The sequence below is a fragment of the Eptatretus burgeri genome, chromosome 2, assembly GCF_056783735.1.
Source record: "Eptatretus burgeri isolate ZD-2024b chromosome 2, Ebu_testis_v1, whole genome shotgun sequence".
Classification (NCBI taxonomy): Eukaryota; Metazoa; Chordata; class Myxini; order Myxiniformes; family Myxinidae; genus Eptatretus; species Eptatretus burgeri.
Genome location: NC_140962.1, coordinates 117,517,693 through 117,540,694, shown reverse-complemented (window position 1 = coordinate 117,540,694; position 23,002 = coordinate 117,517,693). Strand labels below are relative to the sequence as shown.

Here is a 23,002-nt window from a genome sequence, read left to right as displayed (position 1 = left end):
CAAGATGGACATCACAGGGACTTTCAGGAAGGAAAGCAGGGAATTTAAAGGAGGTGGGTTTGGGGTGGATTAACGGGGGTTGAAAAGATTGAGGATTTGGATGGGTGACGATAAAAGGTGGTGGTGAACAACTGTTTTGAAGGCCTGGAGGGAAGAATGGGATTGAACAGAGTGAGGGAGTTTATTCCAAAGGTGGGGAAAAGGAGGAATAAAAGAGTGAAGGTGAGCAGTGATTTGTGATTTTGGTAGTTTTACCAGAAGGGGGTTGTTGGCGGACTTTGAGAGCCCTGTGGAAAGATGGTGGGGACGAATCGCAGACACAGCAGGGGGGGTGGGGCGAGACAGGAGAGATGGTAGAAGACAGAAAGACCAGCAACCTTCCTACGGTGAGAGAGTGAGAGGTCCAAAGACTCAGCCTCATCGCGGGAGATGCCAATGATCCGTAATGCCTTGGTTTCCACTGCGTGAACCCGAGAAAGGTGGGAGGCAAGAGAACCAGCCCAGAGGGGAGAGCAGTACTCTATCAGGCTGCGGACGAAAGCTTTGTATGTGGTCAGGAGCTCAGGTGGACCGAGGAAGCACTTTGCCTGACGGAGGATTCCCAGTCGGCGACTGGCTTCGGAGGCCAGATTGGAGATGTGGCTTTCCCAGGAAAGATCATTGCAGATAGTGAGACCCAGAAGCTTGAAAGAAAGGACTTCTTCCAGAGGATTATTGAGAAAGCGGGTGGGGGGGGTGTTCTTAACGGTCCTTTTGGAGAGACATAGTGAGAGTGTGAGATTTGTCCGGATTGAAAGACATGTTCCACGTGTTGGACTATTTTGTGATTTTACCCAGATCTGCAGTGAGCGAAGAAGCTGCTGCTTGCTGGTCTGAAGGATGCCAGATGGTACAGCAGAGGGTAGAGTCATCAGCAAAGAGATAAAGAGGATTTTCCAGAGAGTCGGAGAGATCGTTGATGAAAACCAGAAAAATAACAGGACCCAGAACGCTACCTTGAGGAACTCCAGCCTGGACAGGAAGAGGGGATGAAAGAACTCCATTTATGGCTACACGGTGACTGTGACAGGAGAAGAAGTCTGCGAGCCATGAGTAGAGATGGCCTTGGATACCATAGGAAGAGAGTTTGGTGAGCAGGGCAGGGTGCCAGACCATGTCAAAAGCATACGATATAGCTCTGATTTCATGTCTGGCATTGAGGGCCTCCATCCATTGTTGGGAGAGCAGAAGCAGCATATCCAGGGTAGAGTGACCTGGTTTGAAACCAAATTGATGATCGGAAATCAGGCCTTTGGAAATGGCCTGAAATCAGGTGTTTGGGGTTTTCGGGGTCTTTTGTATCTTCAGTGTGTTCTGGAACTTTTGGGGTCTTTTTGTTCTTCGTGGTCTTCTGGTTCTTTTGGGTTTTCACGGTCTTTTGGGTCTTCGGGGTCTTTTGTGTCTTCAGGGTCCTCAGGGTCTTAGAGGTCTTCAAAGGTCTAAGGGGTCTCAGCAATCTAAAGGGTTGAAAGGTACATTCCAATTGTACGTAAATACTCGACATATAGTCACACGGCTGGACGGATGACAGCAGGACGGACACACACCGAGACCAAGCTCTTTTTATTATTATATATAGAAGATGAGCAAGTAAATATGGTGACACATGATGAAAAGGAAAAAAAAATTAAAGCATACACAAAGGTTTCCTGTGCCACCATCAACACAAAAGTTTGAAGGAAACTCCTACAAAGTTATAAGCAAGTGATAAAAGTATTTTAACAGCAGAACAAATAACTACATCATTCATAGAACACCTTACCCCATGCAGTCTTGAGAAAAAACATGGAAAGGGCCTTTTTAAACTCTTGCTTATTGTATTTCCAAGCACGATATACTGTACTGTATGTTTCCTACGAGACGCCATTTTATCTGAATCAAAATATTCCCCAATGCTGAGAGAGCAAGCGGAAAATTTGATTGGTCATGATGACGTAAAATGCCGTAATATTTTGTCCAAGTACTGCTAAACGGAAGGGTATTGAAAGTGCCAAGAAGGTGATTCATGTTCTCCAGTGTTCAAGTATATCATCCAATTGAAATAAAATAAAGATTTTAAAAGGTGTAGAAAGAGAGAAAACATAAACTTATTTCGGAAGTTTACCGCTGCTGATGCACCGTACCATCTTGTTTAACACGTTAAATTGGTTCATTCATGCCTGTTGTTTGTGCCCTTTATGACATCCTGAAAAATAGTACGTTTCCTCTTTGGAGTGATTTTCAATTTTGTTCGACTGGCCAGACAGGCGAACAGAATAAAACAACTATCTCACTCCTCTCTGTGCATACTCAACGGGATGAGATTCCATTTAATTTGCCAAATTCAGAACCAAAGTACTCATAAACTGCAGGTTCATTTACTGATTCATGTTCTGATTCATATTCCACAGTGTTCAAGAATTTACTTCAATGTAAGTTGTTCCTCTATAATAAACTGACGTCTGTAGATGGGCCGACAGACAGACAAGAGAAAGTGAACCAATTGCTTAACCCCGGTTTTCGCTTCTTGAGGGCGGTGTAAAGATAAACAGAACAGAAAAAAAGGTAAATATTTAATTTTTTGAATCCAGGTTCTTTTTTATTTTGTTGTTTTTTTTTTATTAAGTCTCACTTGGCTGTGTCTGGATGGGTTTGAGAGTAGAGTAATAGCACCTGAAATGCGAATCCTATCCAGGCTCCTCCTGATGGATAATCCATCTTTGTGTTTTGCTTGTTTGGGTTCCTTCTGATGACTCCAATGCAGGACTTTGATTTGAATTTGATTTTGATTTGAATTTAATTTATTTTAATCTCATTCTGAATTCAATTGATTGATAATAAATGTAATGGGTTAGGGTCGGGTGTCCGATCAAAACGGGGTTGCATCAAAGTGGGACATCTTGGTTCCCGGTCATCACTACCAGCAGTTATAAAGTGGCAGATCCAGTTATGTCTCTTAATTATGTAACACACCAGTGCACAAATGCCACAAAAAGCACGACACAAAACTGCACAAACACCACACAAAACAAGTCCTGGTGAGGGTCTGCGATCTCTGATTGCTCTTTTTCTTGTTTAGATTTTGTTTTCTAGCTTTTAACCTTTTTTATTGGTCGTTCATTTCATGTGCAGTACCATGCTGTGTGTTGCAACTTTACTGGCTACGGCTGTGCCTCTGACACAGTGCTTCCCCTTTCTCCTATTGGTTAATGCAGGAATTTGGAATATTGCCAGGATGCTCAGGATAGCTCACCTACTCTTTTCGAATGACATCAAGGTATATTTAACGTCCATCAACAACCAGTGCGAGCACACTGGTCCTCCACCTTATCATGCTTCCGAAGGACAGCACACTCATTGATGCATCACCCTGCATGTGAAACACCAAGGCGGCAGTTTTATAGCTGGGTGGGATTCAAATCGAGATTAGACAGTAGCCAGCTCAAATGTGAGTGTGGATTCCTCTTGTCTAATGTCATTCCACATTCTTACCCACAATCTTTATTACCCCAGCCATTTATCCTTCCGATCACAACCATCTCGCTCACAGGTTTCAGTGTTTCCTTCCCTCCTTTTCTATTCCCTCCACTCCTCTCTCTCTCTCTCTTTCTGTTTGGGTTTTCATGTTTGAAGTTTGTGACTTGAAAAAAAAATTCTCCTTCCGAATTTATTCCGTCCTGATGTAGCAACTTCAATACAACTACTTCAGTGCAAAGAGCAGTAGTTTGTGATCAATCACACCTCATAATCTAATTATCACCTTGGTGCAACAAACAGCAATATAATTTAGGGAGGGTTGCTGGGGAGATGGTGTCCCAGTATATCGAAATATCAACAGTACAAAAAAATGGCTTATTCCCTGGGTATTCTTTGTAGCCAATTTATCCCTGTGGGCTGCTTCCCATCCATATCGAGTGTAGGGGCTTAAGACATTCCTTCCATGATAGACATGCTATTACTATGCTATACGTCATGAACAAAATGACAGTTTATTCTGTACATTTGCAAACGAAGTGATATAATCCAGTCTGTTCTTAATTTGTAATGTATTTCAAGTGCCACCATTTAAATTGACTTGGCATCGATCCTTAAACCAATTTGGATGATGTTCCAGATAAGTCCTTTTGTGAAACTTTATGCCTTATCCAATATGTTGGACTTCCAACCTACAGTGCCTTCAGAAAGTATTCACACCCCTCGACTTCTGTCACATTTTGTTGTGCTGTGTTTCAGCCTAAATTCAGAATGGATTAAATTTAAATTTTTTGTCACGAATATACACAAAATACCCCATACTGACAAAGTGAAAACATGTTTTAAGAACTTTTTTTCAAGTTAATTATAAAGAACATGGAACCACCCAGACTCTTCCCAGAGCTGGCCATCCAAACAAACCGAGCAACCGGGCAAGAAGGACCGTGTTCAGGGAGGTGACCAAGAACCCAATGGCCACTCTGACAGAACTACAGAGTTCCTTGGCTGAGATGGGAGAACCTGCCAGAAGGACAACAATCTCTGCAACACTTCACAAATCTAGGTTTTATGGGAGAGTGGCCAGATGGAAGCCACTCCTGAGAAAAAGGCACATGACAGCACACCTGGAGTTTGCAAAAAGGCACGTGAACGATTCAGAGAGCATGAGGATCAAGATTCTGTGGTCCTCCGATGAGATGAAAATTGAATTATTTGGCCTGAATGCAAAGCAGCACGCCTGGCGGAAACGGAGCAAAGCTCATCACACATCTAACACCATCCCTACCGTGAAGCATGGGGGTGGCAGCATCATACTATGCTGATGTAGAGGGAACAATGATGTCGAGGAACTTGTAAGGATAGAAGGAACAATGAATGGAACCAAATACAGTCCAATCCTTGAGGAGAACTTGCTTCAGAGTACAAAACAAATGACTGCGGTGAAGATTTACGTTCCAACAGGAAGATGACCCCAAGCATCCAGCCAAAGCAACACTGGAATGTCTTCAGAACAAGAACGTGAATGTCCATGAGTGGCCCAGCCAAACACCAGACTTGAATCCCATTGAGAATCTGTGGAATGATTTGAAGATTGCTGTTCATCGACGCTCCCCATCCAACTTGACAGAGCTTGAGCAAATCTGCAAGGAAGAATGGGAGAAAATCCCCAAATCCAGATGTACAAAGCTGATACAGACATACCCAAGAAAACACGAAGCTGTAATCACTGTCAAAGGGGCTTTTACAAAGTATTGATTCAGGGGTCAGCATACTTATTGGCACAAGACATTTCAGCTTTTCATTTTTTATTAATTTGAAAATTCTCAAAACATGTTTTCACTTTCTCATCATGGGGTATTTTGTGCAGATCGGTGACAAAAAATTTAAGTTTAATCCATTTTAAATTCAGGTTGAAAGAAAACAAAATGTAACAAAAGTTGAGGGGTGTGAATACATTTCGAATGCACTGTATACTTACCAGAGTATAGTGTTAGCTTGACTTTATGTCTACGTCTACTCCCACATACCCATGCTCTTCCTAAGCCCTTCTTAGCTCCTCACATTAGGTCCTCTTGGAAGTGGTTGAGTGTGCATGTCTCTCTCTCTCTCTCTCTCTCTCTCTCTCTCTCTCTCTCTCTCTCTCTCTCTCTCTCTCTCTCTCTCTCTCTCTCTCTCTCTCTCTCTCTCTCTCTCTCTCTCTCTCTTTCTCTCTTTCTCTCTTTCTCTCTTTCTCTCTTTCTCTCTTTCTCTCTTTCTCTCTTTCTCTCTTTCTCTCTTTCTCTCTTTCTCTCTTTCTCTCTTTCTCTCTTTCTCTCTTTCTCTCTTTCTCTCTTTCTCTCTTTCTCTCTTTCTCTCTTTCTCTCTTTCTCTCTTTCTCTCTTTCTCTCTTTCTCTCTTTCTCTCTTTCTCTCTTTCTCTCTTTCTCTCTTTCTCTCTTTCTCTCTTTCTCTCTTTCTCTCTTTCTCTCTTTCTCTCTTTCTCTCTTTCTCTCTTTCTCTCTTTCTCTCTTTCTCTCTTTCTCTCTTTCTCTCTTTCTCTCTTTCTCTCTTTCTCTCTTTCTCTCTTTCTCTCTTTCTCTCTTTCTCTCTTTCTCTCTTTCTCTCTTTCTCTCTTTCTCTCTTTCTCTCTTTCTCTCTTTCTCTCTTTCTCTCTTTCTCTCTTTCTCTCTTTCTCTCTTTCTCTCTTTCTCTCTTTCTCTCTTTCTCTCTTTCTCTCTTTCTCTCTTTCTCTCTTTCTCTCTTTCTCTCTTTCTCTCTTTCTCTCTTTCTCTCTTTCTCTCTCTCTCTCTCTCTCTCTCTCTCTCTCTCTCTCTCTCTCTCTCTCTCTCTCTCTCTCTCTCTCTCTCTCTCTCTCTCTCTCTCTCTCTCTCTCTCTCTCTCTCTCTCTCTCTCTCTCTCTCTCTCTCTCTCTCTCTCTCTCTCTCTCTCTCTCTCTCTCTCTCTCTCTCTCTCTCTCTCTCTCTCTCTCTCTCTCTCTCTCTCTCTCTCTCTCTCTCTCTCTCTCTCTCTCTCTCTCTCTCTCTCTCTCTCTCTCTCTCTCTCTCTCTCTCTCTCTCTCTCTCTCTCTCTCTCTCTCTCTCTCTCTCTCTCTCTCTCTCTCTCTCTCTGTCTCTGTCTCTGTCTCTGTCTCTGTCTCTGTCTCTGTCTCTGTCTCTGTCTCTCTCTGTCTCTCTCTGTCTCTCTCTGTCTCTCTCTGTCTCTGTCCCTGTCACTGTCTCTTTCTCTCTCCCTCTATCTTTCATTCTCTCTCTCTTTCTCTCTCTCTCCCCCCTTTTTTCAGCGAACAACAAGCATATAATCAAACAGATTTATCTGGCCTGCAGTGTATCATCTCTTTCACAGATGCATTGACCATCTCTTCATTCCTCGACATAAACGATGCCTGGAATTCATTTCTCAACATGCTCTTTCTCCCTCTTTCATCAGTTCATTCCTTCAAACCTCTTGCCACCTTGTCCCTGGTGCAATAATTTGTGCAATGAGGCAATCCACCAGACAGCAGATTGCCTTTTTGTGGCAAGCAGGATAGCTTCAAAGTGTGCACACTCACCTTTCAGCTCTCCAGCCTTGGATCAAATGTCAACACAGCTATAAACTGTCACCCTGGTGTTTCGCATTCAGGGTGATGCATCAGTGTGTCATCCATCAGAGGGCATGACATTAAGCCGGAGTTCCCTTCTTCCTGCACTCGTTGATGGTGGATGCTAAATATCCCATGATTCTTTCCCTAAGAGTAGGTGTGTTATCACTGGAACCCTGGCAAAATTCCTACCACCTTAAGTCAAATGCATGGCCTGGTAAGCCCATATGTGAAAGACAATTAAAAACATTCCCTGGCCAATGCAACAAGATGGGAATCATTTGGGTCATTAAAGTAGTAGTAAGAGGTTTCCTTTTCTTCCGAGTAAACCCCACCAAAAGGAACCCGTCATTCCTTTTGCCTGCAATCACTGTGTTTCAGTCCTCTGATATCCCAGAGCTCAACTTCAGATTCATCTCAGGTTGGATCATCCTGGTCTCTCATGATCCATGATAAATTGGTGTCAGTTATTTATTATGTCCATCCCTGGTGCATGTACCTCATCTGTTTCTTCACTCTTGAGTGGCAGAGTCAGAGTAGACACTTCTCTCAATAAGGCTGGGTACATTAAGTCTGCCTTTGTTTCAAAGGGCAATGTCTCAAATCCCTCTCTTCTTGTATTCATCCTTCCGTCCCCCTCTCCTCCTTCACTTAAAACTCCCCCTAGCATTTGCGCTTCACTTCTGCAAAGGTGGAAAAATTCCTGGCCATAATTCACTCCTCCACTGCTATTCAACCTCATTGCATCAGTGCTTTAATCCTCAAGACTTGTTTATCTGCTTCCATTGCTCTTTTACAGGTCTTGTTCTGAGGGCCACCTGCCTGCATCACGTAAATGTGCCAATGTTATGCCAATTCAAAAGAGGTGCCAAAGCACTGGAATCAATCATTGCATCACAAGACTTGGCTTTTTCTCCAAATCTGATCTTCAGTTTGGCTTCCACCCAGGTCATTCCACCTTGGACAGGCTGCCACCTCTCTGTCAACAATGGATAGACACCATGAATCTTAAATATGAAATCAGGGCTGCATCACGAGACATTTGCCATGTGTTTAATAATGCCTGGCATCTTGCCCTGCTTTCTAAACTATGAATTGATGTTATACATGAACCCCTCCTGGATCAGCTTTCAGATTTCCTCCGCATTTGCAAGCAGCAGGTTGCCTTGGATTGCATTCTCTCTCTTGCTCCACCATTTAGAGGCTGGCATTGCTCAAGGTATCATGTTTCTGAAACCAATCCTATTCTTGAGATACAATTGACCTTTTTGTCACTGGAAAATTCATACATTTTTTGGAGACAACTCCACCCTTTTCAGGACTGCTCCTCACTCCATCAGGATGAATGTGGTGGCATCACTCCCTTCCAATCAAGAACAAATTTAAGTAACTCGTCATATACTTGAAATACATATCTTAGTGGAAGAAAGTCTGACACACACTGTTTATCTATGAGAACTAACTAATATATCTCCTTATTACCTCCACCACCGAAGGTGAAGGACGTTATGTTTTCACCACTTTCTGTCTGTTTGTGTGCAGAATATCTCAAAAAGTTGAGACGGATCCGGATGAAATTTTGGGGACAGGTTGGGTGTGTGACAAGGACGAACTGATTAGATGTTGGTGAAGATCCGGATCCGGATCCGACGACTAGAAGTTTTTCAACGATTGTTCACCATTGAGAGATTGGGCCAAAACGATATATAGCACAATATCTCAAAAAGTTTGGGACGGAGGATTCGTATGAAACTTGGTGGACATGTCGGGTGTGTGACAAGGAAGAATTTATTCAATTTTGGTGAAGATCCGAATCCGGATCCAGATCTGATAATTTTTAAGTGATTCTTCACCATTGAGAGATAGGGCTAAAATGATATATAGCACAATATCTCAAAAAGTTGTGTCTGGAGGATTTGGACGAAACTTAGTGGACAGTTTGGATGTGTAGCAAGGACAAATCGATTTGATTTTGGTGAATATCCGAATCCATATCTGGATTCGAGAATTATTTAATTTTTAAAGTGATTCTTCAGCATTAAGAGTACTGTATAGCATGATATTTCAAAAATGTATTGGGCCCGATATGTTATCATGGATCAGGCATTACATGGCGGAGGTATGCGCTCCACCGAGTGCCCTTCTAATTTATTTTTGTGGCCACCTTCTGGGAGAGGTAGGCTCTGGAACACAAACCTGGGACTCACCATCAACTCTGACTTGACCTGGAGAGATCATTCAACAAGCTGGCCTCCAAAGCTTGCTACCAATTCAGAAACATCACAGGGTTCAGAAATATCCAAGTCCTTCCTCATCCATTTTCAGATTAAGTGTTGAATGCCTTCATTTGAAGTGCCTTGGTATACGGCTCCCCAGGGTGGCCTGGTGGCACTGTAACCTCACTGCCCCCCCCGCCCCCACCAATGCCCCCCAACCTCCTCGAGGCTGAGTCGTCAAAGGATCTGCAAGTCAATGGCATCTCAGAACTGGAAGCCAATAATCAGGACCTGCTTCTTGCTCACTGCAAGCAGGTTGGTGTTGGCCTTGCATTCTTTAGTTGCCTCCTTTCTAGTCCTGCTACCACCCTCCACTTATCCACCAAGCCCTTTCTCCTCTCCCCCAACCAAGTCCATATCATTCAAGTCTATGATTAACCTTCACCTCTATTCTTTCATCCCCTTATTCTCTTGCATGTGGAATCATCTTACCGATTCTGTCATGTCATGCCCTTCTCACCAAGTCTGCTGCCGACCACCATCTCGTGATCTCTCCTATTTGTACCTCTGTATTTTACCCCACCGAGTCCTTGGAATTATTTTTCCCTTGCTGTGTTTGTCCTCTTGGTTTCCCTTTGCCCCAATTTATGTTGACCCGTTGTCCTCTGTTCTGCAATTTCATGAGCTGAGACAATTTTTAAAACCATGATTGCAGTACTTGTCGATTCATACATCTATCTATAATTCCAGCAATGTGTGTGTGTGTGTGTGTGTGTGTGTGTGTGTGTGTGTGTGTGTGTGTGTGTGTGTGTGTGTGTGTGTGTGTGTGTGTGTGTGTGTGTGTGTGTGTGTGTGTGTGTGTGTGTGTGTGTGTGTGTGTGTGTGTGTGTGTGTGTGTGTGTGTGTGTGTGTGTCTGCTGTTTCTCGACAACCACTGGTCCGATCTAATTGAAACTTGCCAGATATATTGCTAGGGACCTGAGGATGTGCCTTTTCAAGGTTTGATATTAATCGGACAAGTGCCTCCCAAGTTATGGCCATTTATTTACCAACTAATGACAAGACACGTTGTTGCGTGGGCGTGGCCGATGGGGGAAGGGAACCTCAGCCGCGTTCCCCATTATGGGTTACAACGTACTTGCTTCTGGAGAGTGATGACTTCGTGTGTTCTAATAATTTCTCGATTTCTTATGCGCATTTATAGATAAATACAATGCCCCAAGTTATGATCGTTTTCATATTAGACGGTGCATAAATTTCGGTAACATCAGAGTGAGCTGGTATGCTCCGAACCAGGAAGTAAAAAAAAATTTCTCTCTCTTCTCTTCTCTTTTTGTTTTTCCTTGCGATGACATTGCGAAAAGGCAAAACACGTTGGCGCTAATTGAATAATTGGCCATTAAAACTAAATTGCGAATAATCGTAACTGCGAAATGCGAACTTCCGGGCCACACACGTACGGGCACGCGAGCGTGAAGAAATGGCCTGTGTGGTTGTTGTTTCTTGCTCGTGGTTTGAATATTTATTTATTTATTTTTTTTACGGGCACGTACTAGTGTTCATAAATATGTTGATCTTTCTTTTAAAATGTAAATAGTTGCTGCATTCAGTCATATTGAGATGCATTCTCCATAACTCCTCATATTCACTATAATCTACAGCCTTTTAAGATTGAGCACACAGCTTAACTGGTTCAAAGCTAATCACTTTTTGGCATCCTCCACCTTGCTATATCCTTTCTTAGCATTCCTTATTTCACAATTAAGCTTGGTGTTTGCTTAACGGTTAAGGTGACTGGCTTCATATCATCGGGTCTTGAGTTTGAGCCCTCTTCGCGCCATTAAATAACACCAGGTGGGTTGACTCAACCTGTCATCCTTCCGAGGTCGGCAAAATGAGTACCAGCTTACTGGTAACAGGAGGAACTGCATCAGTGGCACAGCCACATTCCTAGCAATTATGCAACCAGCAGCAACAAGCTGCACACAAAATAATTATAATAATTTCACAATTGCATGCAGGACGTTTGCACACTGCATTGGAACATGCTTCTCGACTGTGTGAGTAGCTGTTGTGTTGCAATGAAGGGAGAGACAATGGAAAACACACCCATTACACATTGTTGCTGATAAGTTCAAAGCTTTTAGTCTGAGGTTCTCTACTTCTCCCCTTTCTTTTTCCTTTCTCTCATCTGTTTTTTTCTCGTCTTACATCATCATGCCTCCTAAATCCTCTGGGGCCGACCATTGTCCAACCTTCTCCTTTTATGATTTTAAAATTCCAAGCCATCTGGTATGTCTGCTCCGTTGTCCCCCTATTTTTCCACCTGCAAATGCCCCACTTAATTTTTTATCTTGTAACGCTCTTCTCCATGGCCTTTGAGATGCTAGTAGACACCACATCTGTTTGTGAGATTTTCTCCTTCCCCAAGGTGCAGATGGATGTCAGCTTGCTTGTGTTTTTTTGTTAATATCTGAGGCTATTATTTGAGATGGTTGTATACAAAATGGTTGTATACAAAATTGCTGGTTGTATACAAAAATTTCTGTGAACGCAAAGTGGTTCAGTAGTGAAAATGATTTAACTGTCTTTCAGGATGCTGAGGGTCAACAGTGCAGCCAACAAGCCAATGTACCAGACCACAACCCATACCACTACCAAAATAAATGATCGTGAGGTGCATATTTCCAGTACTTAACAATTTTTGACAATTTCAGCTTTTTAAGTATTGCAGTTTTGAATGGGAATTTTTACAAGGGTTGTTCAAGTATGACCTGGACTTTTGCTTACATTTATAGACCCAACTGCAAATCGTAACTTCTTTAATTCATTGCGAAGCTTTATGTACAGGGTGTCCAATAAAACATTACACAGTTTAAATACCTCTAACCTTTTTGCTTTAAGTTGTTTGATTAAAGAACAAGTCAAAACGTTTTATGATCAGGCTACTTGGTTATACAATGTCTTAAAATGATAACTACCGATTAGTATTTTTATATTCTTCCACGGTAAACACCTTGTTCTTCACTTATCGTACAGTAGAAATTGACAATGACTGACATTTTTGATAATAACCATATTTGTGTTTTAAACACCTATTAGGAGTTGAAATGTCCACAAAAAAATTCTCACAAATTCACTCGTGGGGAAATACGTTTTTGGGGGAAATTTCAAAATCTCTGCCAATGGGGCATCATAATGTATAAGTTCTGTTCAGTAAACACTTTCTATGCACAAGTTTGTCAATAAAATTAGAGGCAAACACAAACATACAATATATTGTGTTCCTGAACCAAGTTTGTGGCTAATATATGCTTGATTGAGAAAGTTGTACTTAAAAAAAATGTTGCACTGAATCTTGCAACAAGTACGTGCCATACAAATCTTCACATATTTATGAATTTCTCATAATGGTGTAAATTTAAGTCAAATGTAGGGATCGGTAATGTTTCACCTTCTAGACTTGCACACCCTGAGTTGTAATGTACTGTTTAGCACACCCTGAATTATAATACATATACATATTTATAAACCTACAGCAATGATAACATATCACATAAAGTGGATAGTTGTATCTACTTTTCAAACTCCAGGCCCACAGTAATGTTTTAACATAGCATTAACTGGTACAACATTGACAGACTAAACATGTCACACTGAAAAAGTTTCCATCCAATTTTACGCAATAGTACATCACACCCCAAAATGAACCACGCACAGAGACTACTGAATGCCTCATCATTGACTGTGTTGAGGTTTCAGACATTTCTTGGATCATCTGTAAAATATGAAATGTTTCCACCAGACATAAATTCCTGCATGCCCACTTGATGATATTTGGCCTCAACAGCATGAATATCTTCTGAAAATATTATCCTTGCTTTGACATTTATGACAAACGTATCAGTTCTCTTTTCACATATATTTAGTAAGCTTTCTTTGATAGTACTTTTTTACCCCTGATAATTATCTCAACACCACTGATCTGAGAGCATCATTCTGGGCGATGCTGAGCAGCACCAAAGTTAAGTTCCTTTGCACATCTGAGGCATTGTGTTTGATAGTTATGTGGGCAAGACACAAATCTCAATGTAGAAACAGGAGAGTCCCTTCCCTTGTCGGAAATGTCAGTATTAAAAGCTTGTGCAATGGTTCGTTGTTAGGTGTATTTCTTGTAACAATTATCATGTACATAATGTTTGTCTGAAGATGATAGTTTGAGATGGAACACATCTTGATGGTCTTCGGAAGCCTGTATCAGCGTTGAAAGTCTTTTCTGACCCAAAACTCTACCGCTGACACTGGCACCATTGCATAAATTGCACAAACAGATTGCACAAACATCTTTGCTTGGGGCAGCCATGATTGTCAAATTATAATCTGCAACAAATAGGCAAACAGTTTATTAGAAGATACAACAACAAGACAAAGGTAATGTAAACATAAAACTGTACAGGACTGTACTTAAATAGACACACTCTTCTGCATATCAAAATATTACACAGTAATAAATGGAAAGTTGGTATATAAGTTAAAAGGACAATCAACAAAAAGAAATCTAGATTTACACTGACAGATAGACTTATAATAACACCATTTTAACATGTTTATTTGATTATTTGAGTGAGATTTATAGTTAGTAATTTTTGGGTGGTCGCTAGACTACCGTTATTCTCAGGTTTTTCGTCTGTCTGTATGTATGTAATGGACAGCTCTGGAGGCCAGAGGAGTCAACCGATTTTGATGAAACTTGACTGGTAGGTTCATACCAGGATCTAGTTGTATGCTTTTGATCACCGTTGCTATGGACGCCACCGTTGCCGAGCCGAGCAACGGGGCTTTGAAATTTTTGAAAAAATCCTGAAATATATATATATTTTATTTTTTTCGAAAATCAAAAATCAGTTTCCACACTTTTATGCGCACTATAATCAACCTCTTTGTCAAAAAATTTCAGCCTGATCCGTCAAAAACTATGACTAGTATGCAATTATATAGCGACCACCTATGTCGCCTACCGGCTTGTCACTCTATAACTTACATTTTGTCACTTATGGGCCATCGTACATTAAAAAAAAACATCGTACCCACGTCTGAAGAAAGCGATGCAGTTAAAAAAAATAATAATAAAGGTCTGTTTGTGTGCATGAGTATGTGGGCACACGTGGCAAAACTGCAAACGCCAACTTGCGACTGGTTATCCCCTCACAGAGGGTTAGAAAGGTTATTTTTCTTTATTTTTGATGGATGGATGGAAGGATATACCAAACACTAAAGCTGCTATGCCGTTTAAATAATGGAATGTGGAGCATGTTCCATATGACTCAAATAATTAATCCCCTATTATCACACACTGTAAAACATTGGTGATAATGTTAAGTTAATTGAGCAACAACAAGAAGATCTTTTTTATTATTGTTACAAATAGTCTACATGTTATGAAGTCAAAGGGAAATAAACACCTGTTGTTGATTTTATCTACAAAACAACTGTTTTAGACAGATTTGAAGTACAGCATTACAAATCGGTTGGTGCATGTTTACATAATTTCTGACTCATCGACTGTGACTTCCTGTCAAAATCCTGTGCACTTGAGCTATGGTGGCCTATAAGTGAAAGGGGTAGGGGTAAAAAAAAACCTAATAAATTATAAAATAATTACTCAATTAAACATTATTGGATTAAATCATAATACTGGTAGATTTTGGAACAAAATGGTGTATAATGTGTCCCATATGATCATGAAAATCAAGTGTCTACACTTATTTCTACAAACATACCTGAACATATGAAGATAAATTTTACATATTTTTAATTAAATAATTACATTTTATAAAATAAATATGTTCCAGTAATTAGTAACAGTTATTAATTTTATTATTTTATATTTATCAGAAAGTATTCACAACATTTTATATCATACCCTACAGTATTTGTGAATCATTATTTAAACCTGTGTAAATTTAAATATTCAACATTTAAACCTGGAAACGCATTATTTAAAGTTTTGTAACAGGTTACGTACTTTTACCTGATAAAAAACAGGGTTCCCCATGTGTAAATTTATGAGAATTTTTTCTGCAGATACAAGACAATCATGTAAAGTATTTAGCACCAGAAACGGTTATGATCGAAAATGTCTGGGTTGGGCTATTTACATGTCAATTTCTACTGTACTATAAGCTGAGACATTTTCATCAATCGATCAACCTGGAAAAATATAAGAATCTAATCAGAACCTTTTTGAGTTGCACTTTCTTACGACACCAGTCTCATAATCATAGGACTAAAAACTCCTTACAGTTACAAGCATTTAAAAGCTGTTTAACGTTTTTGTGCACACCCTGTGTATTACATTAACATTGATTTTTACTTTTGAAGGTATTCTCCTGCTTTGGACATAAACTCCTGTCGGAATGGAAGATTTTTGTACGCCTTCAGTGTATAATTATTTTGATCATTTACGTAGCCATTGCAGCGTTTCTTTCTTAATAGCTTCATTCGTCAAAAAGCCCTTGCCCCGAAAGTGCTCTTTAGTTCAGATGTCCTTCACGGGCCACTATCACCATGCTGCATAGCCATTTGTCTGTAAATGTCCACATGCTTGATATTGTCTTCAACTAGGATTTTCGTAATTATTTTGCTGTTCCACCATCTTTGACATCTTTGTATATAATTTGCCTCCATCATCATTTTCAGCTCATGCATTAAAGCAGGAATTGTAGGGTAATTCATGGGTATTGGTTTCCAAAATGATAAAGAGAAATTCTTTCAATAATTATTAATCACCATATATTACTCTTGACTCGTAAACAAAAGTCTATGTCAAGTTTTAACCACCCTCATATTACATGATAGATGGCCTTGGCCTTTTGGTCAAAACAATATTTTTGACTGTTTTTTTTTTGTTGTTGTTGGGTTTGTTTGTTGTTTGTTTTGCAGTTCGCAGGTGGGAAAATCTGAAGTCTTCATGAAGTTTCAACTTTGAAAACCGTTTCTCATTGTTACTTTTTCTCTCTCTTCTCTTGCCTTTGCAGTGCAGTTCTTACCCCCACCCCCCCCCCCTTTCTTCCTCAATGCTTTTAGCTTTGCATTTCCTTGTGACTAAATTATCATGCTTTTTGTTGTAGCAGTACTGGAAATGCGCCACGGAAGGGCAACGTTGTGCCTTGTGCTTTGACGCTGAAGTATATAGTCCATCTTGGTGTGTGTTCTAAACGTGAATGCAAGGCACTTGGATTTGACAACAAATCGAGTCTGATTGTATATACAAAGCAGATGTTACATTGAGAACTCCTTGGAAAAGCCATATAGTGGGTGTCTTGTAAACTAACCACCCACTACAGGCCAGCTGTTTTTCCTGAGCAACTCAGAAGGATGAATTTGAGTGAGAACTGGTTCTCTCTTTGTTTTTGTTTTTTTTTAAAGAGCAAAAGTATCGGGTTCTTTGCCAAAGTAGTGAGTTTTAACTTGTCTTGGACGTTCCTTTGCCAATGCTGAAGGGTTGTGAATAATTCCAAGCATTTTGTTTTTCTAATTTTTTTTTTTTGTTGTTTTTAGATTTAAGATTATTTTATGACATTTTGATTTTACATTTTGCAAACGGTTTTTCATGGATTGCGTCAAAATACTAGCTAGATAAGAATAGTTATTAGGAGTGCTTAACGTTTTGGAGTTGGGCTAAGGACCTAACCACTCATTTTGAGGTTTTATTTCTTGTGTGATGATTTAAAGCTTTTTTTAAGTTCAGAAGAAAAGTTTCTTTGCAAATCTTTATATGGGACCTTTAAAATGCTCGTTGTGTTTTTTTTATGCAGGAACAAAGGTGTGCGTGCTCACATTGAGTTTTAAACCAGCACGATTAATAACAGAAACAAAGCCAACACATCAAAATTCAACTTATTGGTTTAATCGATCCTTATCCAGAATTTTAATTAACCGAGACTTGTGCCGAGGACAGGTGAATAACAGCTCTTTCGCAAGCATCCAAAATCACAAATTGCCCACTGGCTGTATGACAGCTAGAATGTTTTTATCTGGAACGTAGATAAAATGTACTGTGTAAATTGGCTGAATATAGGAACACTGAAATTCTTTACAAGAAAGAAACAACCATTTCATGTTGCGATCAAATTTTTTTTTATATCTTTATTAGATTTTGGCTATTTCGTACATGATTTGAGAAACCATATTGAGTGTTTATGTAGATTTGTAAATTTGATTGTCAAAGAAAATCACACTACGTCGTCTTTGGAATATCATCAGGTGAGGTTTCTTCTCTGAGCTTTATCTGTGCTCTGCTAAGGATGTGCAGGATTCCTGGCAGGAGAGCATTATGGACAAAGAGCACTTACTCCTGCTGTTTGTGACACGTGTGTCTGCCGAGTGCAGCCAAAGATTACGACAGCACTTTAATGTGCGTAAAGCTTTAATCTCCTTGCTGACATTTTACACTTTTACCTTTGGTGGGACCACATTGTGCTGTTATCAGTGGGGCGGAGGATTTTTTTTTCTTTTTTTCAGGTGGGAGGGTGAATGTTCTTTTCACTGCAGTATTTTTCCAGTTGTCAGACTATGAACTCTCTATGTGCACAGAAATGGTTACAGAACACAATTTAGACACAGGATGCCATCACAAGCTGTAACGTAATATGGGATATTTCAGTTTGGATTACCTCGCACCAGCATTCTGTCACACCCAGTCATATGGATCCACTCTTCGGTCCATCTTTCACCACTTTGTGTACCCTAAATGAAATCATGTTACCCTAGCGATCTTGATAATGTCAGAATTTAGTTACAGCTCTTCCTCAATCCTCACCCATGGCAAAGCTACCTCACTGGGAGGGTATGCCAGCCCATTTCACAGCTACACATGTTAACAGGTCCAATGCCTAAATCTATAGATGGTTTGAGGCATTGATATTGAAGTTTCATATTTCGTGAAGGAGCATTCTTCTTCTTCTTCTTCTTCTTCTTCTTTTTCCTGTCGCTGTTGCTTGGGGATGGGAAAAGTGGAAGAAATTAAAAAGTGGGGAAAGGTGATTAGTTTTTTTCCCCGTTTTAAGTCAAGCTGCAAATAGAGGTTTTTGCACAAGGGCTTTTTCGACAAAATATGGGCTCCAAGAGAGTTGGGAGAGTTGAGCAAGTGTAAAATTCAACAGAACTTTGATTTTGTACGTCAGAAGTTGCCCCGGCATGTATATTTATTAAGATCGCAGAAATCTGCTTCCTATTTGTTTCGTGCTCACAGAGCGCTCCCTGTTGGCAGCACAAAGCTCAGGAGGCTAAGAGCAATGTTCTGTCCTACAGTTCCTTGAAATAAAAATGAACTCGATTCCTGATTTGCATACTTTTCATACTTTTTGACGTGTTGTTGATTTTGATTTATTAACCTGATAGCTGTACCAATGTTTATTGTTGAGTGTAAAGGGCAGGTGGTTGCACTAAGTTTCCAGTATTTGTCAAAACAAGTATTCATTGTTGGATGTTTAAGATCCTATGGTGTCTTTTGTTTAGAGTAAGCAAGATATTGCCATACCCATGAACTAATTACAATTTCCTGCCACCTTCAGGCCTGGCTAATCATTTTGTGACAGACGGGCCAAAAACTCTCCCTGGTCGAATCCACTCGAAGGTGGGAATAAATGCAGCCATTAAAGTTGTGGTAGTCGTAGATTTTTCGTCCGACAGCAAGGTACAGAGGTATTGCACTTTTCTTTGAGCTTACTGGCATGCCTTTGATTCCCAACCCAAATATAAACAAGGATTGGCACCACACAACCTTGGCAAGACATCACAAAGTGTGCATGGTTGGCAGGATGGCTTAGAGGCACACACACACACTCGCTTCTAAGCTGTCTATCCTGGGTTCAAATCCAAACCCAGCTATTGACCATCATCCCAGTGTGGCAATTCATCAGTGTGTGTGTGTGTGTGTGTGTGTGTGTGTGTGTGTGTGTGTGTGTGTGTCTGTGTGTGTGTCTGTGTGTGTGTGTGTATGTGTGTGTGTGTGTGTGTGTGTGTGTGTGTGTGTGTGTGTGTGTGTGTGTGTGTGTGTGTGTGTGTGTGTGTGCGCGCACGCGCGCGCGCCATCCCTCAGATGGATATTAAACGGTGTCCCATCTCCCAGCATTTCTTGGTGGACACTAAAGATCCCACTGTGTGCTTGGTGAAGAGTAGGCGAGCTATCACCTGAACCATGACAAAACTTAGTGGATGACTTGGTGAGGTGACAAGAACAAGCCGATTAGAACTTGAAATAAAATAACATATTAAAATAAATTCCTGCCCTAATCAACAGAGACAATTGTATTGGTGTCACAGCCACCCCCGACACCCCCACCCCCCCCCCGCAAAAACAGCCAAACCTTGTCCTGCATACAAACGAAGAAGAAGAACAAAGTGTGCAGTCCCTCATATGGACGTTAAGCCACGTATCCCATCTGCAAGCATTAGTTTATGAATTTTAAAGACTCCCATGGTTTATTTCACCATGCGAGTAGATGGGTTAAGGCCCGGTCACACCTTGACGTTTTAGCCAACGTATGCCGATTTTTGAATTTTTTTTCTAAAACGCTGGCACACGTTGAATACGTTATGGGTAAGTTTTGATAACATTGAGAGCACGCTGAAAAACACTGCCATACGTCGTTGTACGCTGGCTTTAAACGTTGTACTTTTTGGTTGTCCTCAAATTTTTTCATGCTTGAAATTTCACGACGTATGCCGGCGTTTGACTCACACGTTCCGCTACGCTGGCCACAAGTTGTATGCACGGTCTGCGATCGTTGACAGACGTCAACACATGCTACTTGTAAGTTAATCATAAGTTGTGACACGCGGAGGTAATGTTTAGCGTACCCGAAACTTATTTCTAACCTATGATTAACGTGTTGTTGGCACGTTACGCGATCGTTGCCACACATCGACAGACGTTACTTTTAAGTTACTCATAGGCTGAAAGACGTCGGTATAATGGATCGTCCTTGCGTCAGCGTCCACGGCCACGGCCAGGACACTTATTTGCAGCATTCTTCAAACTTTTCTTCGGCATGATGAGGATGTTCACACTTCGATGTCGAGCTTGGCTATGATTCCAATTGTCCATCGGCAGCGTCTATTTAAAATAGTCGAGTTTGAGCGTTTTAACACGTTCAGAAGAAACGCTTCAAATTTCAAAACCTCAGCGTCAAAAAACAAAGGCGAGTGACAGCAATTTAAATCGTTCATTGTAAACAATGAAAATAGTTGAGTGGTACCGTTTAAAAGTCGTTGAGTGTAAAAAAAATCCAATTGTTGAGCGCAAGCGTCTACTTTCAATAGTGGAGATGCAGCCATTTAAATCGTCGAGTTTATCATTTCAATCGTTAAATCGTTAAACGCAAGGACGATCCATCATAACCCACACCCTCCCCCTCACACTCACCTACTACTGCCAACATGAACAAACTACTACTACTACTAATACTAATACTAATACTGATACTGATACTGATACTGCTGACATGGACATCGACTCAAAAAGGACTCGAAAACACTGTTGGGTTCCCCTTTTATGAGCAGCATTTTTATATACCAATTCCCAAAACCGCTGGGAACACGTCTTTATATGGCAGTTGTAAGTTAGAAACACGTTCATTTATTTTTTTTGTCGACCGGAAGACGTCATTGGAATACGTCTACATACGTCGATGTGTGTTGGGACTACGTAAAGAATTGGTTCAAAGCACGTCAAACATAAGTTAGAAATAAGTTTCGCGTAAAAAAGACATTACCGCGACGTGTTTCGACTTATGAGTAGCTTATAAGTAGCCTTTGTGGACGTGTGTAAGCGTCCACATATCGTGTGTAAAACTTATCCCCATCGCATGTGGAACATGTGTCATACGCCGAGTACGTCGTAAAATTTTGAACTTGTTTAAAATTTATTGACGTACTCTACTTACTACGACGTATGATAGCGTACTTTAGCGTTGTACTCACGTATACCAAACTTACTCATACCGTATTTGACGTGCCCCAACGTTTTAGACACATTTTTCTTAGGTCGGCATACGCTGGCAAGATCTCCAAGGTGTGACCGCGATGTTGTCACTTCCATTTCTACGGCAGTTATGATTCGAATCGTTGTGCGTCAGCCTTTTAATAGGCTACGTCACGACATCGTCGGCGATGCGTGCAACGCGCTATGCCTAAGTTAGACTATCGTTGGGCATCGGTTGTGTAGGCCGACAACAGGTTCAGCATTCGTTGGTATAAGTTATCTATAACACAACGAAACGTTCTGTGTCCGTTACCAATGCGTTATACATAAGACCAGGTCGCTATGAATACGTCCGAATCTTTAAAAAAAACATCAAAAGTTCAACGTAATCCAGCGTTTTAGATACATTTTAATACGTTGCCATCGCTGGCTAAAACGTCAAGGTGTGACCGGGCCTTTATTGCAGACACCCTAAACATATTACAAGTTCCTGCTAAAATTACCTTCAGTCGAATGTCAGGTCTGGCCATATCTTGTTCTTGGACGATTTGGGACAAAACCTTCTGCAGCTGACCCCACAAAATGGGAAAATTTGGGGAAATGCATGTTTATTAAGTGTGTTTGTGTTCATTATGGAATGTTTGACCTCCCCTCCCCCTTCCCCCATCCCTTCCTCCATAATAAGAATCATAGAAATGTTAATTGTCGGATTTAATTTACAATATTGTTTGGAAGAGATACACTACCGATCAAAAGTTTTAGAACACCTCCATTTTTCCAGTTTTTACTGAAATTTAAGCAGTTTAATGTTTCAATGTACTCTGAAATTAAAGCATAGAACAAATAAACAATTGCAGACAAGCCGGAAGGTGGCGATGGGTCACCGAGCATGGGAACTATAAGATATAGAGCAAAATGGATGTCATATAGCGAATAGGGAATCATCTTAAGATTATGCATATCAAATCTCATCCAGTTCCATCTACTGATAACTACTCGGTATCAATTTGAAATGAAAAGTACCGAAAATCCGGTTTGAAATTGGAAATCCCCAAAGTTCGAGGGGGTGCTGTGGGTGAACAAAGATATAAATCGAAAATCCGGCTCGATCGTTTGTGCACAATGTATTCCAGACGATTAGTGTGAATTTTCATGACCATCCAACCATAACCCTAGAAGGAGTAGCATTTGGCGCAAAGGCACCTCCAGCTCTCGCATATTATCGATTTTGCACTAATTGACCTTTGACCCCTGACCGAAGCGAAATCGGTCAATATGTCCCGAGGCAAAGTTGTAGTACTCATTGAGTACCATGAACCTGCAAAGTTTCATTCGTATCGATGCACTCACCGGGTCGCTAGGGGGCGTTCAATTTTCGCGCATTTCCTAATTGGAGGGGGCGCTGCCGGTAAAGTATTCCAGATAGCACAAAAACCGGAATAAATTTGATAGAGCATCACCTGTAGATCATTCGTGCCAAATTTCATAACTCTACGTGGGATAATGGCTTTCGGAATTGATTTCGCGTGAACGGTACCGATTTTGAAGGTTTTTTGGTAGTTGCTGGGGAACCAAAGCGTCCCTAGCAACGATCACAATTTCCAAAGCACTAAGTCATAAGATGTACCGACCACCCGAGTTTGATCAAAATCCGCCCACGTTTACTACCAATTATGCTGATGACAAACGAACAAACATCCAAACAAACAGACAGAATTACTGACAATAA

The 23,002-nt window shown here is 40.7% G+C and overlaps 1 protein-coding gene across 1 annotated transcript in view; it reads left to right on the top strand.

Moving 5' to 3' along the window:
- LOC147032907 (RNA-binding motif, single-stranded-interacting protein 3-like) overlaps window positions 1–18,631 on the top strand; it is a 192,516-nt gene extending 173,885 nt beyond the window's left edge. Inside the window, exons 13-14 of the mRNA XM_085870933.1 lie at window positions 11,883–11,964; window positions 16,230–18,631. Of these exons, the coding sequence (XP_085727059.1) occupies window positions 11,883–11,957 (75 nt within the window). The 3' untranslated portion in view covers window positions 11,958–11,964; window positions 16,230–18,631. The remainder of the gene's footprint in view (window positions 1–11,882; window positions 11,965–16,229) is intronic.
- The last annotated feature ends 4,371 nt before the right edge of the window (window positions 18,632–23,002 follow it).